Source organism: Phycodurus eques, chromosome 6 (genome assembly GCF_024500275.1).
Source record: "Phycodurus eques isolate BA_2022a chromosome 6, UOR_Pequ_1.1, whole genome shotgun sequence".
NCBI classification, from domain to species: Eukaryota; Metazoa; Chordata; class Actinopteri; order Syngnathiformes; family Syngnathidae; genus Phycodurus; species Phycodurus eques.
In genome coordinates, this window is record NC_084530.1 from 25,331,859 (window position 1) to 25,344,093 (window position 12,235).

The 12,235-nt window shown below is 41.1% G+C and overlaps 2 protein-coding genes across 6 annotated transcripts in view; both read right to left on the reverse strand.

The window, feature by feature from the left end:
• Nucleotides 1-3,739, reverse strand: part of LOC133403561 (dynein heavy chain domain-containing protein 1-like) — a 32,154-nt gene extending 28,415 nt beyond the window's left edge. For all 5 annotated transcript variants that reach the window (XM_061678517.1, XM_061678513.1, XM_061678516.1 and 2 more), the window contains exons 1-4: nucleotides 3,585-3,739; nucleotides 1,928-2,331; nucleotides 1,661-1,864; nucleotides 612-821 (exon numbers count right to left, since the gene is read on the reverse strand). In XM_061678517.1, the coding sequence (XP_061534501.1) occupies nucleotides 612-821; nucleotides 1,661-1,864; nucleotides 1,928-2,244 (731 nt within the window). In that variant the 5' untranslated portion in view covers nucleotides 2,245-2,331; nucleotides 3,585-3,739. The remainder of the gene's footprint in view (nucleotides 1-611; nucleotides 822-1,660; nucleotides 1,865-1,927; nucleotides 2,332-3,584) is intronic.
• LOC133403562 (extracellular serine/threonine protein kinase FAM20C-like) overlaps nucleotides 1-12,235 on the reverse strand; it is a 45,412-nt gene that overhangs the window by 29,607 nt on the left and 3,570 nt on the right. Inside the window, exons 3-10 of the mRNA XM_061678518.1 lie at nucleotides 9,813-10,009; nucleotides 9,548-9,725; nucleotides 8,235-8,410; nucleotides 6,901-6,979; nucleotides 6,474-6,566; nucleotides 5,528-5,643; nucleotides 5,234-5,414; nucleotides 5,044-5,153 (exon numbers count right to left, since the gene is read on the reverse strand). Coding sequence (XP_061534502.1) covers nucleotides 5,044-5,153; nucleotides 5,234-5,414; nucleotides 5,528-5,643; nucleotides 6,474-6,566; nucleotides 6,901-6,979; nucleotides 8,235-8,410; nucleotides 9,548-9,725; nucleotides 9,813-10,009 — 1,130 coding nt within the window. The remainder of the gene's footprint in view (nucleotides 1-5,043; nucleotides 5,154-5,233; nucleotides 5,415-5,527; nucleotides 5,644-6,473; nucleotides 6,567-6,900; nucleotides 6,980-8,234; nucleotides 8,411-9,547; nucleotides 9,726-9,812; nucleotides 10,010-12,235) is intronic.

The following is a 12,235-nucleotide window of genomic DNA, read 5'->3' on the forward strand; positions in this document are numbered from 1 at the left end:
TGGCTCACTTGCATGAGACGGAGATAATTTCAGTTACACGAAAATTACGGTGTTGTAAAGTTTAATGTAATTATTGATCCTTGGGCGTATTTTGACAAAACATGTTACAGACATGTTAGTAAGACATCTTGGAACTGTTTCAAAGTGTGAGAAAAAATGCTAAATTTGTCTGCAAGAAATTTAAAAGAATATCAAGGAACAAATACATCCATCCATCCATTTTCTGAGCCGCTTATCCTCACTAGGGTCGCGGGCGTGCTGGAGCCTATCCCAGCTCTCATCGGGCAGGAGGCGGGGTACACCCCGAACTGGTTGCCAGCCAATCGCAGGGCACATACAAACAGACAACCATTCGCACTCACATTCACACCTACGGGCAATTTAGCGTCTTCAATTAACCTACCATGCATGTTTTTGGGATGTGGGAGGAAACCAGAGTGCCCGGAGAAAACCCACGCAGGCACGGAGAGAACATGCAAACTCCACACAGGCGGGGACGGGGATTGAACCCGGGTCCTCAGAACTGTGAGGCTGACGCTCTAACCAGTCGGCCACCGTGCCGCCTGGAACAAATACAGTAGTAGTCTGATCAAATCACATGTGTAACGTACCTCTGTGCTGCTGCTTCATCATTCTTGGTGGCAGGGATGTCAGTGCATGATACCACGGCCTTCTGTCTTGGTTTTTCTGTCCATTTTATCTCTGCGGTGGCTTTCCGTGATCCTGCAAGATGGGAGCTTCTGGGGGAAACGATGGAACCAATGGCGGGAAGATTGAACAAGTCCCTCCTTGTGACTTTTGATGACTCTCTCTCTGTAAAACTGAAACAATAACAATTAATTATTATGACACTAGAGTGTAAAGCAACGTTTCCCAACATTTATCGAGCCAAAGCACATATTGTGCGTTAGAAAAATCTTACAGCACACCACCTAACAAAAATGTCACAAAAAGTATAATAATGATGATCTCATCTTAATTTCTTCACAAAGTTAGATACCCAGTGTTAAATCTGAGCCTGTTTATCCATCCATCCAGGCCGCCTGAGCCTGTTTAGTTTAACACAAAACAATTTTAATGTTGTATGAATGGCAACAGGTGGATACATAGGTTAATTGCACCTTCTCCCATCAAGTGCAAGAGCATTTAATTATACTGCCTTTCACTATATATTGCTAGCATACATACAGTGCCGTGAAAAAGTATTGGCCTCCTTCTCAAATTAATAGATTTTTGCATAGTTTCCCCACTTTGTTTAAGATTGTATAAATATCACACAAATATAACTCAAGCGAACTTAAAATGTTCTTTTAAAATGCTTTTTAATTCAAGATTTAACAAGGGGGTAATTACTTTTTCACACATGGTCAGGTAACTTTGAATAGGTTGTTTTTTTTCCCTTAACAAATGAAATCACCATTTAAAACAGCATTTTAAGTTCACTTGGGTTAATTTTACTTTTTTTTTTACTTTACTTTTTCACAGCACTGTAGATGAACAAAGAAATTATTTGTAGTAAACAAATAATTTATTTTGTAGTAAACAAATAATTTATTTGTTCATCTACAGTGATTAGCAAATACTGTGCAGATGTACGTCGTATTTGGTAATCACTGATATAAAGAATATGAATGGATATTAGTTACTATAACACTAATACCTCTGTGCTGCTTCATCAGCAGTCTTGACAGGGATGTCAGTAAATGATGCAGAGGCCTTCATTGGAGTTTTTTCTGTCCATTTTGGCTCTGGTAATTGTAGTTGAACCACAGAACGCGGACTTTCAGGGGACACGCTCGGAACGATGGCGGGAAGACTGAATAAGTCCCTAACGGTGACTCTGGATTCATCTTTATCTGTCAAACTGAATAAATGATTAAAATTACTTGTGAATTGATATTATTTAAATTGCCACATGCTATAATACCTCTTTGATGCTTCACCAGAAGTGTCCGTGCATAATACCGATGCCCCTGATAGCAGTCTTTCTGTCCATTTTGACTCTGTGAGGATTTTTACTGATCCGGCTTGAGCCACACGACTGGGAGTGACAGAGGAGACTGTAACAGCAACAATGGCGGAGGGATCAAAAAGATTCCTACGCAGCGAGGACGCTGAGGGAGAATACGGCACAGGCCATAACGACGGCAAAGTGGCTTGACTGTTGCCGACTTCAGAGGGATCCTTTTTATTTGGCTTTGAGCTCATGTTTCCGCAGTCTGTAGACCGCATCAGAGGTTCCATGGTGGGACCCTTCCCTATGAGGTAGCAGCTAACATGCTGCGCCAATATCGTCGCCAAAGCTCACAAACTGTCATATTTTTTCCAGATCTTGTGAAGGAAAGACATAGTGATTAATGAGTAGCACGAGTCCAATTCGGCATCATTGTAAACATAAACAATATACCAAAGATTGTTAGCAATAATTTAGAAAGTGCCGACCACAAAATCAATTTTAATCATGATAATATCTTTACCACTTTAGCAGCTACTTAATACACTTACAACAAAGACATAACAAAAAACAAATCTAATATTCAACTACATGATTATTTCCGTTATAATGAACTCCAATATTAAAATGATGGCTGTTTATAACATTTAAGTTGTACCATTATAAGTAGTGAGCTGCCAAATACTGTACTGAAAACACTTTCAAATAAATTGGTAACCAGAATCCTGAAAAAACATTAAATTTTGAATGAATGTGTCTAGTAACGCGCGAGATGAACTCTGTTACATTTACTTATTTCGCTTTTTGGATCAATTTTACTTGTCGGAGTAGTTTTAATGCAAAATACTTTTTACTTTTTACTGTATTTCTGTGTTTCAGAAGGTACACTGCGTTTACTTCCTTAGATAGAGCTAACTTTCACTCACTACTTGTATTTTGAGCTCTATATAATGATATAACAATCTCTGTCTGGTGAGCCACTGTACTTTTACACATGTAAACAAAGAAAGTTCATTCATTTAACACGATTTCTTGTGGCTGAAATTGTAATGTCACTTTATATTTATAATTGTTTTATGTGGCAATAGCTGAACACACTTTTTTTTGTCTTTTTGGCATTCATGCTCATTTAAAAAAAAAAAAACAATAAATGAGAAGTTGCTCACCAGTGACAAGTACTTGACTAGTTTTTTCACTAAATACTTGTTCAAGTAATTATTTGGAGGGCTACTTTTTACTTAAAATCACTATTACACTAAAGTAACGGTAGCATACTCTTAGTTGAGTACAATCTTTGGACACTGGTACCTACCTTTGTGGGATTGTAGGACAGAATTCACCGAATAATTGTTGTAAAATGTTCCAAACTGTGTACAATTTTAATCTACAGTCGAAGGCAATAATTCACTCGCAGTGATTTATGAGTTTTATGAGTGCCAAACGAAGTGAACGGTGTGAAATTAATTTAATGTAGCAACCAAGTGTCGATAAAACATCACTTTTAAAGACCTAAAGTTAAATAAAGTAAACCTAGCTGAAATTTGTTCGCTAGCTCGGGAAGCTAGCGAACCCTCGTGACGTATTTACCTGGTGAAACTTGTTATTGTTGTGAGTTAAAAGCAGAACTTACACTTTCGGCACCCTTTAATATAATAGCCGTTCTTTTATGCCGGTGACAATCACGTAGGACAGCGAATGGAACAAATTCGTCCTTTCTGTGTTTTACGACGTCATGAATGTGATCCGCAGCACTGCAACGAGACGCTTTCTTTTCACCTGCATAGGGGTTACCGCGGCAACACGCACAACTCCGAATTCCGGAACTTTTCTTGCAACCTTGAACGTCACCGCATCGTGATTCGTGACGACATTAGCTTTGCCAGTGAACTTGTTAACTTGAATTTCTTCTTTGTTTTGGTGAAAAAGAGGACATAATACACCAGAAAGACCGTCACCGAGACATAAGTAAAAGTAAGTAATTATGTTAATTAGGTATATTTCCCTAAAGGAAGTTATTTACTCTGTAAAGGGCTCACTGTGGGTGAAAAGTGGGAAATTTTGACAACAATGCCTTTACCTAATTTCACTAATGGGAATATGCTTTAATAAAATGTGCTTTCGTCGGTTGTCTTTTTGTTTTTACGGAAGATAGATAGTTAAGCAGTATTTTTCCCTCTATAAAGATAGTCAATTCTTCTCAGTCATTTTTTTTCTTCAGCTGGAACTGGGTCTTTAGACAAGGTAGACAGATTTATGAACAGTTCCAAATACCAGTCAGTGTTACCACAAAATCTTCAGGCTTCAACTAGAAAGCAAAAAAAACAAAAAAAAGTCAGGAAAAGCCTACTGGAACATAATTTTTATTTGGGCTTAATTAGAGGCATGTTAAATGGTGGCAGTTGTGTGTTGACTACCATTTAACATAAGTTTGAATGTGGCTGGTTGATTCAGAACACAACCACTTCCCACTTATAAGAGGACGTGCATATTTGTGCAACAACATTATTTCAGTTGTTGATTTTTACGTCCCCTCTCAAGAAGATATATATTTTTAAAAAAATGTTTGTATCAATTGAGTTGTACGGGTTATGTTCACATTAATGCTGGTAAAAGGTTTTGAAATGACTTATCTGTTTCTCACTTATTTATATCACAAAAACACGGTACCACCATATGTAACGTCATAAACACACAAAAATGTGAACCTGTTACAAATAAAACTAACTGCTGTTCTCCACACAAATATGTTTCTGTCGCCGCAGTAGATGATTAAATCTGACGTACTGTTATCAAAATGTTAAAAAATATTTGCCATATTAATTATTGAACAGGTTTAAGAGTTGCAATCGTCAGCCCGGCCATTTTTTTCCAGCAGGTCAGGGAGGAAAAATAAATAAATAAACAAAAAATCAACACACCCCAAAGCAGAGGATAATCGCTCCAGATAAGTTTTCAGAGACATCTGTCAATCGGGCTTTTGCTGACTTTGATCACATGGGGGTAACGTATAATAATCAAAATTGTCCCCACTGTGTGTTCCCTGCTTTACATGTCTATGTTTATAAATGTATATATGTGTATGAACCTACTCATCAGGAAGTCCAGTATGACCATGTCAATGAAGTCCACCAGCCTGGTGCCTTTGTCGTAGGGTGCCGTCTTCTTGATGGTCTCGCAGTAGTCTGGTTCTGTCTCCCATCTGAAACACACTTCCACTTGCGGTGACCTGACACCCCTTTTGTCACAAATCACAACTTTGTTTACCAACTATCCGCTCACCTTGCCAGCTTGCTGCGGCTGTAGGAGCGTCTCCATGGTGATCGCCAGCTCCGCCGGGTGGCCAGGGATTGGTCGGGCAGCATGAGGGCCAAGGAGGCCTCTAGGTCGGTGGGCCGGCCGCACACTGCGTGCTCTGTGGAGCAGTAGTAGGAGCACCGGCCGTAGAAGCACACATTGCCCACTAGGGGGTGCCGCAAGAGCATGGAGAGTGGAGAGGATTTAGAAGTAATGGCTGGAAGAACATGTAAAACTACCCAATCACATACATGTAATGTTAAAGTGAAAATTGACTACCGGGAGAGTTAAAAAATGTCCGGGCCAGCTTGTGATCTGTCGTGATGTCTTTAATCTCTTTGACCACATCCACTTGCCTCCCAACCACTGGGGGTACCCTCCTGTAGCCCAAAATCCTGCAGAGTGAAGGAATACAAAGGATGAGAAGTGACAGAATGAGCACACCAGAGAAGGGAAGAGACACATGAAGGAATTGCAGTGGGGTATTATGTAAAATGTAAACTCGACTGCTCAATTGTACGCTTGTCATTTTAGATACTGATTTTCGGGCCAAATCTAAGTATTTCTCCCAACATCCTGTCAAAGTCAGCAAGGGCACGATTGTTTGATGTCTTTAAAAGAGTATCCAGTGGTGTGGGTGTGTTAAGGGTGATTTCTTTTTTTTTTTTTTTGCTCCCTGATATGATCAAAAAAAAGTCAGGCCAAAAAATTTTAAACCTGTTCAATGTTTACGATCACCAATCCTCGTGTGTGTGGTCAACACCGAGTTGGGTGATTGTGACGTGAAACGCAATGAGAGCCAATTAGGAATGACCTGAAGTTCACACTGTTGCCGGACACAAAGAGAGCAGCAACTGCTTGTGTTTTGAGTGTTTGCATAATGTGTGTCACATATCATTCATTGCAATAAAAACGGCAACGAGTTGCAACTGGAATATACAGTAGTTACCAGATAAGCTAACAGTGATGCTAGCTTCTACTGTGTCTTCATCTACTATTACATTTAATCTTAGAGGTGAGCCTTGATACGACAACAGACATCTGATTTGGACAGAGGAGAATTGCGATTTTCAGTGGAGATATTGTTACGTATGTGGTCTGCTGTGTTGGCCATCTTGAGTATGCCACACACTAAGAGCAGTAAGAACACACTGCGATTTTTGTGCGGGATGCTAAAAATTGGTAGCCTATGTTTGTACCCCTCTTTACACGCGTTACGTCGTACCTGTCTAGGTGAAAGGCGCCAATTTCTGCATTGTGACGTTCAAAGTCAGAGAAATAGTAGAGGTTGTAGTTGGTTTCATCATCCCTCTCCTGCCTGCAAACACAGAACAGAGACATCCTGTCAATCACGAGTGACTGTGAAGAGTAAGCTAAGTTTGAATTGATTGTGGAAAAGATAATTTCATTAAAGTTATTTCCAGTGTCGACCAGAGTCTCAATCGCTTGTGTTCGACCTTACAGGTTCCACTGTAGCAGCACTTAGTTGGAATTGATCTTCTTTAGAGTTAGTAACGACCTGTGCGACTGGCAGGTTTCCTTGAGCAAGGCATCAACCCCTGAGGGATTCACACTATTTGTATGAATTTACGTATGTATTTTTTCGTAAGGTCTCTTCTCTCAAATGCAAGATTTTGCCATTATCAACTCACTTCATGGGTTTGAACATGGCCTGCCCATAGTTTTGAAATGACATCACCAGCTTCAGCTGCGTACCCGCGGTTTTCTGCACTGGAAAAACAAAGATCACAGTGTTATTTAGAGCTGCAACAATTAATCGATTAATCTACAACTAATCGATTATCAAATTAATCATAACTATTTTGATGATCGATTTTTGTTTAACCCGCAACCCAGAACAGGATAACTAGTGGAGAGAATGCATGGACGAAGTGATCGCTTAGAGACCTTGTTTAACTTAAAATTTAAGCCTCTCAACAGTAAATCAACAGCCTCTCAACATCTCAGATGTTTGCAGTCCTCCATCAAAGCAGACTAAATGTTTGTGTTTAATCAAAGTAAGTTCATTTGCAAACTTCTGCTTTTACTTTGGAGTTAAAAAACTTTGGAAAACTGATCAAGATTTTTGCCTATTTTCTGAACTGCTACACACCAAACCAGTAACTGCGTCGTAATTAATTTATGTTAGGTTTAAGTACACTTAATCCATCTGCGATCTTGTGTTGAAAGCATTTGTCACTGTACAAGCGTTTTATACGTACGTCACACTAGCTGCTACTGCTGACCTGTCATTTTTCTAATCATGTGAATCAGAGAATTACATGTCAGCTATGTGAAAGTGAGAGTTCTGTGTAGAAGGCACAGGCTGGTAAATTCAGGATCTATGTATAGCCAATTTTGCGGGATCCACATAAGAAAGACGCCACGTCACAACTGACTAGACGAAGGGCAGTTTACAACCTGGATCGGTCGCCTGTCAGGCACAGGCCGATTGTGGGTGGCTCATTGAGTGGGACTCTTGACTCAAGTGTCCGACTATACTACCAATGACCAGCCGTTTGGATGCCACTGTAAATTTTACATTTTAAAAGTCCAGATTTTGTCAGACAAACCGATTAATTAAAATTTCTCTAGCGCCATCTAATTGTGCTAACAAGTGAAAGTGTGAACCTAATGAATGTAAAGGCCTTTACCATCCTTCAAGGTTCTTAAAAGCCTCCTCGAAGCCTCTTGATGATCACTGTGTCAAACAGCGTGGAATCTGCATTTGAAAGTGTCACTCCTAAACCACTTGTGTCAGCTATTCTACACAACCCTTCCTTTCAATCTTCCTTTAAACCTTGCCTTCCTGGACACCCACCACCCCTTGACCTCCACAATGTTGACAGTGGCATCTGATTTCAATAAAAGCTTTTTGTTAGTAACCCTCCTCAAATGGACTCCTCGCGGAGCCCCTTCACATGAGAGCACCTCGGCTTTAGTGGTCGCAACATCAAGTGGTCACAAGTGGGGCCGTGTAGCATACCTACGCTAACGATGCGGTGAGTGGCGAGCTGTTGGATCACAGAGTCCATGTTGGGGTCCGGATGGGGGTAGAGCTGCCAGCGGGAGATGGCCAGGTGAAAGCGCAGCCAGGGGGGGTGGCTGCCGTTGGTGCGATTCCAGTGAACACTGTCGTAACCTTCCTGGCTCTCACTCACCCTGCAGACACAGTCATGGTCATAAGGAGTGCTGCTTGACAGATTCAATGTTTGACCTTTTATATATTCAAAGATCTTGTGGATCTTTGATGGCTAGTAGCAAGCCCATCTAGCCAAATGCTGTCTCTGTCCTATCAGTGTGGCTTGATCGTGATCTGATTTTTGGGCCGCGCAAGTGGGACAGTTGGGATTCCAGTTTAAACAGAATAAAAACACATGTAATCTGATATCCTCAGATAAGTATAAGGCCTCTTCCAAATATGGATAAAAATCAGATAACTTTCAGGACATAACCGTCATTGCGATCCTGATGTCTTTGGAATACAGCAACTGGTTACGCATAAATAACCAAGTGTACAGCGGGCGTAGGGTTGTGTTAGCTGGGCCAGCAGATTTGTTTTAGACACGTCTCTCGACAGCCCTTGTGGATCTTGTTGTTTCTGCAAGAGACTACTTACCCGACGTTAGCATAAGACAGACAGAAAGATACAATGTACTGTTCATGCATGTTCAGCTCCTTGCGGAGGATGAAGAATATATGACTGCTTACTGTTATATCGTCTTATGTGTTGCTGCACTTTTTGTGTTCAAATAGCCATTGTTTAAAGGGTTATATACTGTATGTAGATAGAGGCCGTATTGAAAACAGTTGGATGGATATATGATGTTTCTCATTATGTGTTAGCATGAGCATTAAGCTAGTTAGGTGTGTGTGTTTATTTTAAATACATATGTAATTATCCCAGTTTTAGGTTTAGTTCAAGAGTAGACTTCAACTGAGAGTAAGCATAAACATAAGCAACATACGCATTTAACAGTTTGAAGGCTCTTTTTAAAGAATTTTTCACAATTTGCCAAAGTGCTGCTTATTGTGAAGTGAGTCTCGAAAAACTCGTAAGTTGAGTGACTCGTGTCTCAAGGCACATTGTGTGTTGTCACTGCCTGTTATGACTGTTTCTGGAGTTATTAAACGGAATTTGGGTATCCGCGGGTTGTTTCATGTGTTCCATGAGTGTAAACAGTTATATCGGATGTGTGTCACTTGAAGTGTACATGGAAATAGAAAAATTGGATAAAGGCATTCAATCGGAATTGGGCACTTGAACCTGTAGTGTGAACCCAGCTTCTGACTACTGACCACATCTGTGAGCTCCTTTCAGACCCCAGATTTGGTTTGACCGTCAGCAACAAATCGTCGTCGTGAATGGACGACATGGGCGCATAGTAAAGGGGATGGTCAAACAGCGCCTCTAGCTTCGCCAGGCTGGGCGCAAGAGGCTCAACAAGGGCCGCTTTGACCGGTGCAATCCTTCCACCTTGGAATTTGTCTGGAGGCGCTCCAAAATAGCCCTTGGCACCGGGAGAATCTCTTTGTGGTCCGTTGACTGGTGACATGGTTGAACCATCCATGGCGGTGAAGTCGTAGCTTTTGTTTGCCAGGTGTGTTGGGAATGGCGTCCTGGTGGCTGGCAGGGGGGCACAGGATTGGTGGTACAAGGAAAGCGAGACAAACGCCAGAAGGAGTTGCAGGAAAATGGAGATGAGTGCCAAGGACAGACAGATTGTCTTGGAGCGACGGCGCATTCGCCACATCATTCTCCTGGGAGGAGGAAGAAGAGTGAGGAAGGTGAGAAAGGGAGTACATGTCCAGTCAAGTAAATAAAGAGAACCTGTAGCTCCTACATGAGCTACCACTGCATTCACTTAGGTCATAGAATATTTAAAAATGCATTGAGGAAAAAGGCAACTTACTTCTTCATTTGAGCTCTCTGCCACACTGGTGCAGTTGAAAAACAATCTTCTGTATCAGCAGTTAGTGTTTACCCTGTTGTTTGTATTGTGCTAGACCGCACACCGTGACAGGTTAAAGCGATCCTAATACCACTCAGTACACTGGTTTGAATTGGCAGAGACTCACTCAAAGTTAACTCCTATGTTAGATTACAATTTTGTTGTACTGACGTAGCTTAGTTAAGGGAAGGGCCAGGTTTGTCATGAATCACATAACATCACTATATTATGATAATAGACTGAATAGATTTCCCTTATTGCACTGCAGTAAACGCATGGTTTGGGGCTTCTGTACTGTACATGTCAGCAGATACTGTATGATACCATGCAAAAGGTCTGAACACGAAACCGATGTCCACCAAACGTTGTCAAGAGGTGGCCCAAGATGAAGGGCACATTGATTCTCACTGTTTCATTCACTATGACGCCAATGAAATGTCATTTTTTTTAGCACTTTTAGCCTTGGCAGGGGATGGCACTGACTGGCATTCAAGTTGTAGACAGCCATTATAGCATTGCTAAAGTAAGAAATCTAATGGTGGCCAGTGAGTAGCTTTACTTGACTTACTGTTAACACCTGGCTTAGCACAAGTTTGAAGCCAAGTTATAACAATATTTTCATCTCAGTGCTTAAAACTTTTTGACACATTTAATTACAGTAGTATTTTGGTAAACTATGTGGTTCTTTGCGTGGTCTCCAATTAAAGTGCACATATTATATGAAGATCCCCATGAGTCACCATCAAGATCCAGTTTGTGCATTCCTGGCTTTCATGCTTTGGATGCTTTGGATGCCACATCCGAGGAGGAATGAGTTCACATTTCCTGGTCTTCGGAATCATAGCAGGAAGCTGTTGTCTTCATGTGTCTCCCTTGTGTTAATGATTTGTTTTTCTCTTCACATCCTCCTTTTATTTGTGTCCTTTTTTGGGAACATCTTATGTCCCATGCTGATGTATTGTAAACAAGCTGGTTAAAGCCTTGATGCGCATATCATCATCTGCAGAGCAGCTTTCATCCCTTTCCACTCGCATCCCCCAAAATTCGCTGCGCTCTTTAAATTTCACTATGGAAAACACAGCCTCAAATGGTCAGAATTGAAGCCCCATACAAAACATTTGCCCACATACATACTTGTATTAATATTAAATTGTGTTTTCCATATTTCCACCACAAAAGAAAGCCAACGAGCAACGTTCAGATGAAAAATTAATATCTGTTCTGGCCTGACGCTCGTTTCTGGTGCAATTTCTTTCTTATCCTGGGGTGACTTTTGAGATTATCGCTCTTTTTCTTTGTTCTACCTGTCTTTTCACCCACGCGTGCAAACACTCAGAAGCTACCGCAACCTTCTTTCTCAGGTGCTGAGGAGGTTGCTAAGATACAGCGCTCAGGTTTCTAACTCGAGAGAAACATGGAATCAGGACACAGTATGTGGCAACACAGAATGATATAGCCCAAAATCCAGTGGAAAATTGTGGTTCGGGTGTCAGTTGTAGACGAATAAGTTTCTAAGGACGTCTTCTTCTACGCCTATTTGTGAGTCTTCCAGTCTCTATCTTGTTCGCAACCTGCCGATGACACTTTGTGAAACTCTTAAGCTCAGTGGCTGTTGCAATGGTGAGCTATTGTTGTTGATCAATGGTTATGTGTCGTCTGGCCACAAGCCCAATATCGCTAATGCCCAAATGAGAGTAGAAGACAAATTTGGTCTGTCACAATGGCACTCCATAAAATCCTGCTGTGTTTCGCTCAGAACACTGGAAACACTACATGTCATATCCAGTATTACAATATAATTTTATCCCGTTTTTTACGATCATTGGGCTAGTCTTGTAAAATCAAGCTGTCAGGGGAGAAAACGTGTCAACGCTACCAGATATGCCCGTTACCATAGCGGCAACAAAACAATTAAGGAAGAGGCGATCGTTTTGATTGTGACAATCTTTTGTGTTGGTGAAAAAAAGAACAATAAGAAGAAAAAACACCTTTGGTGTTGTCCCTGGGTCGTCCGCAGAGGATGGTTTGAGCTGGG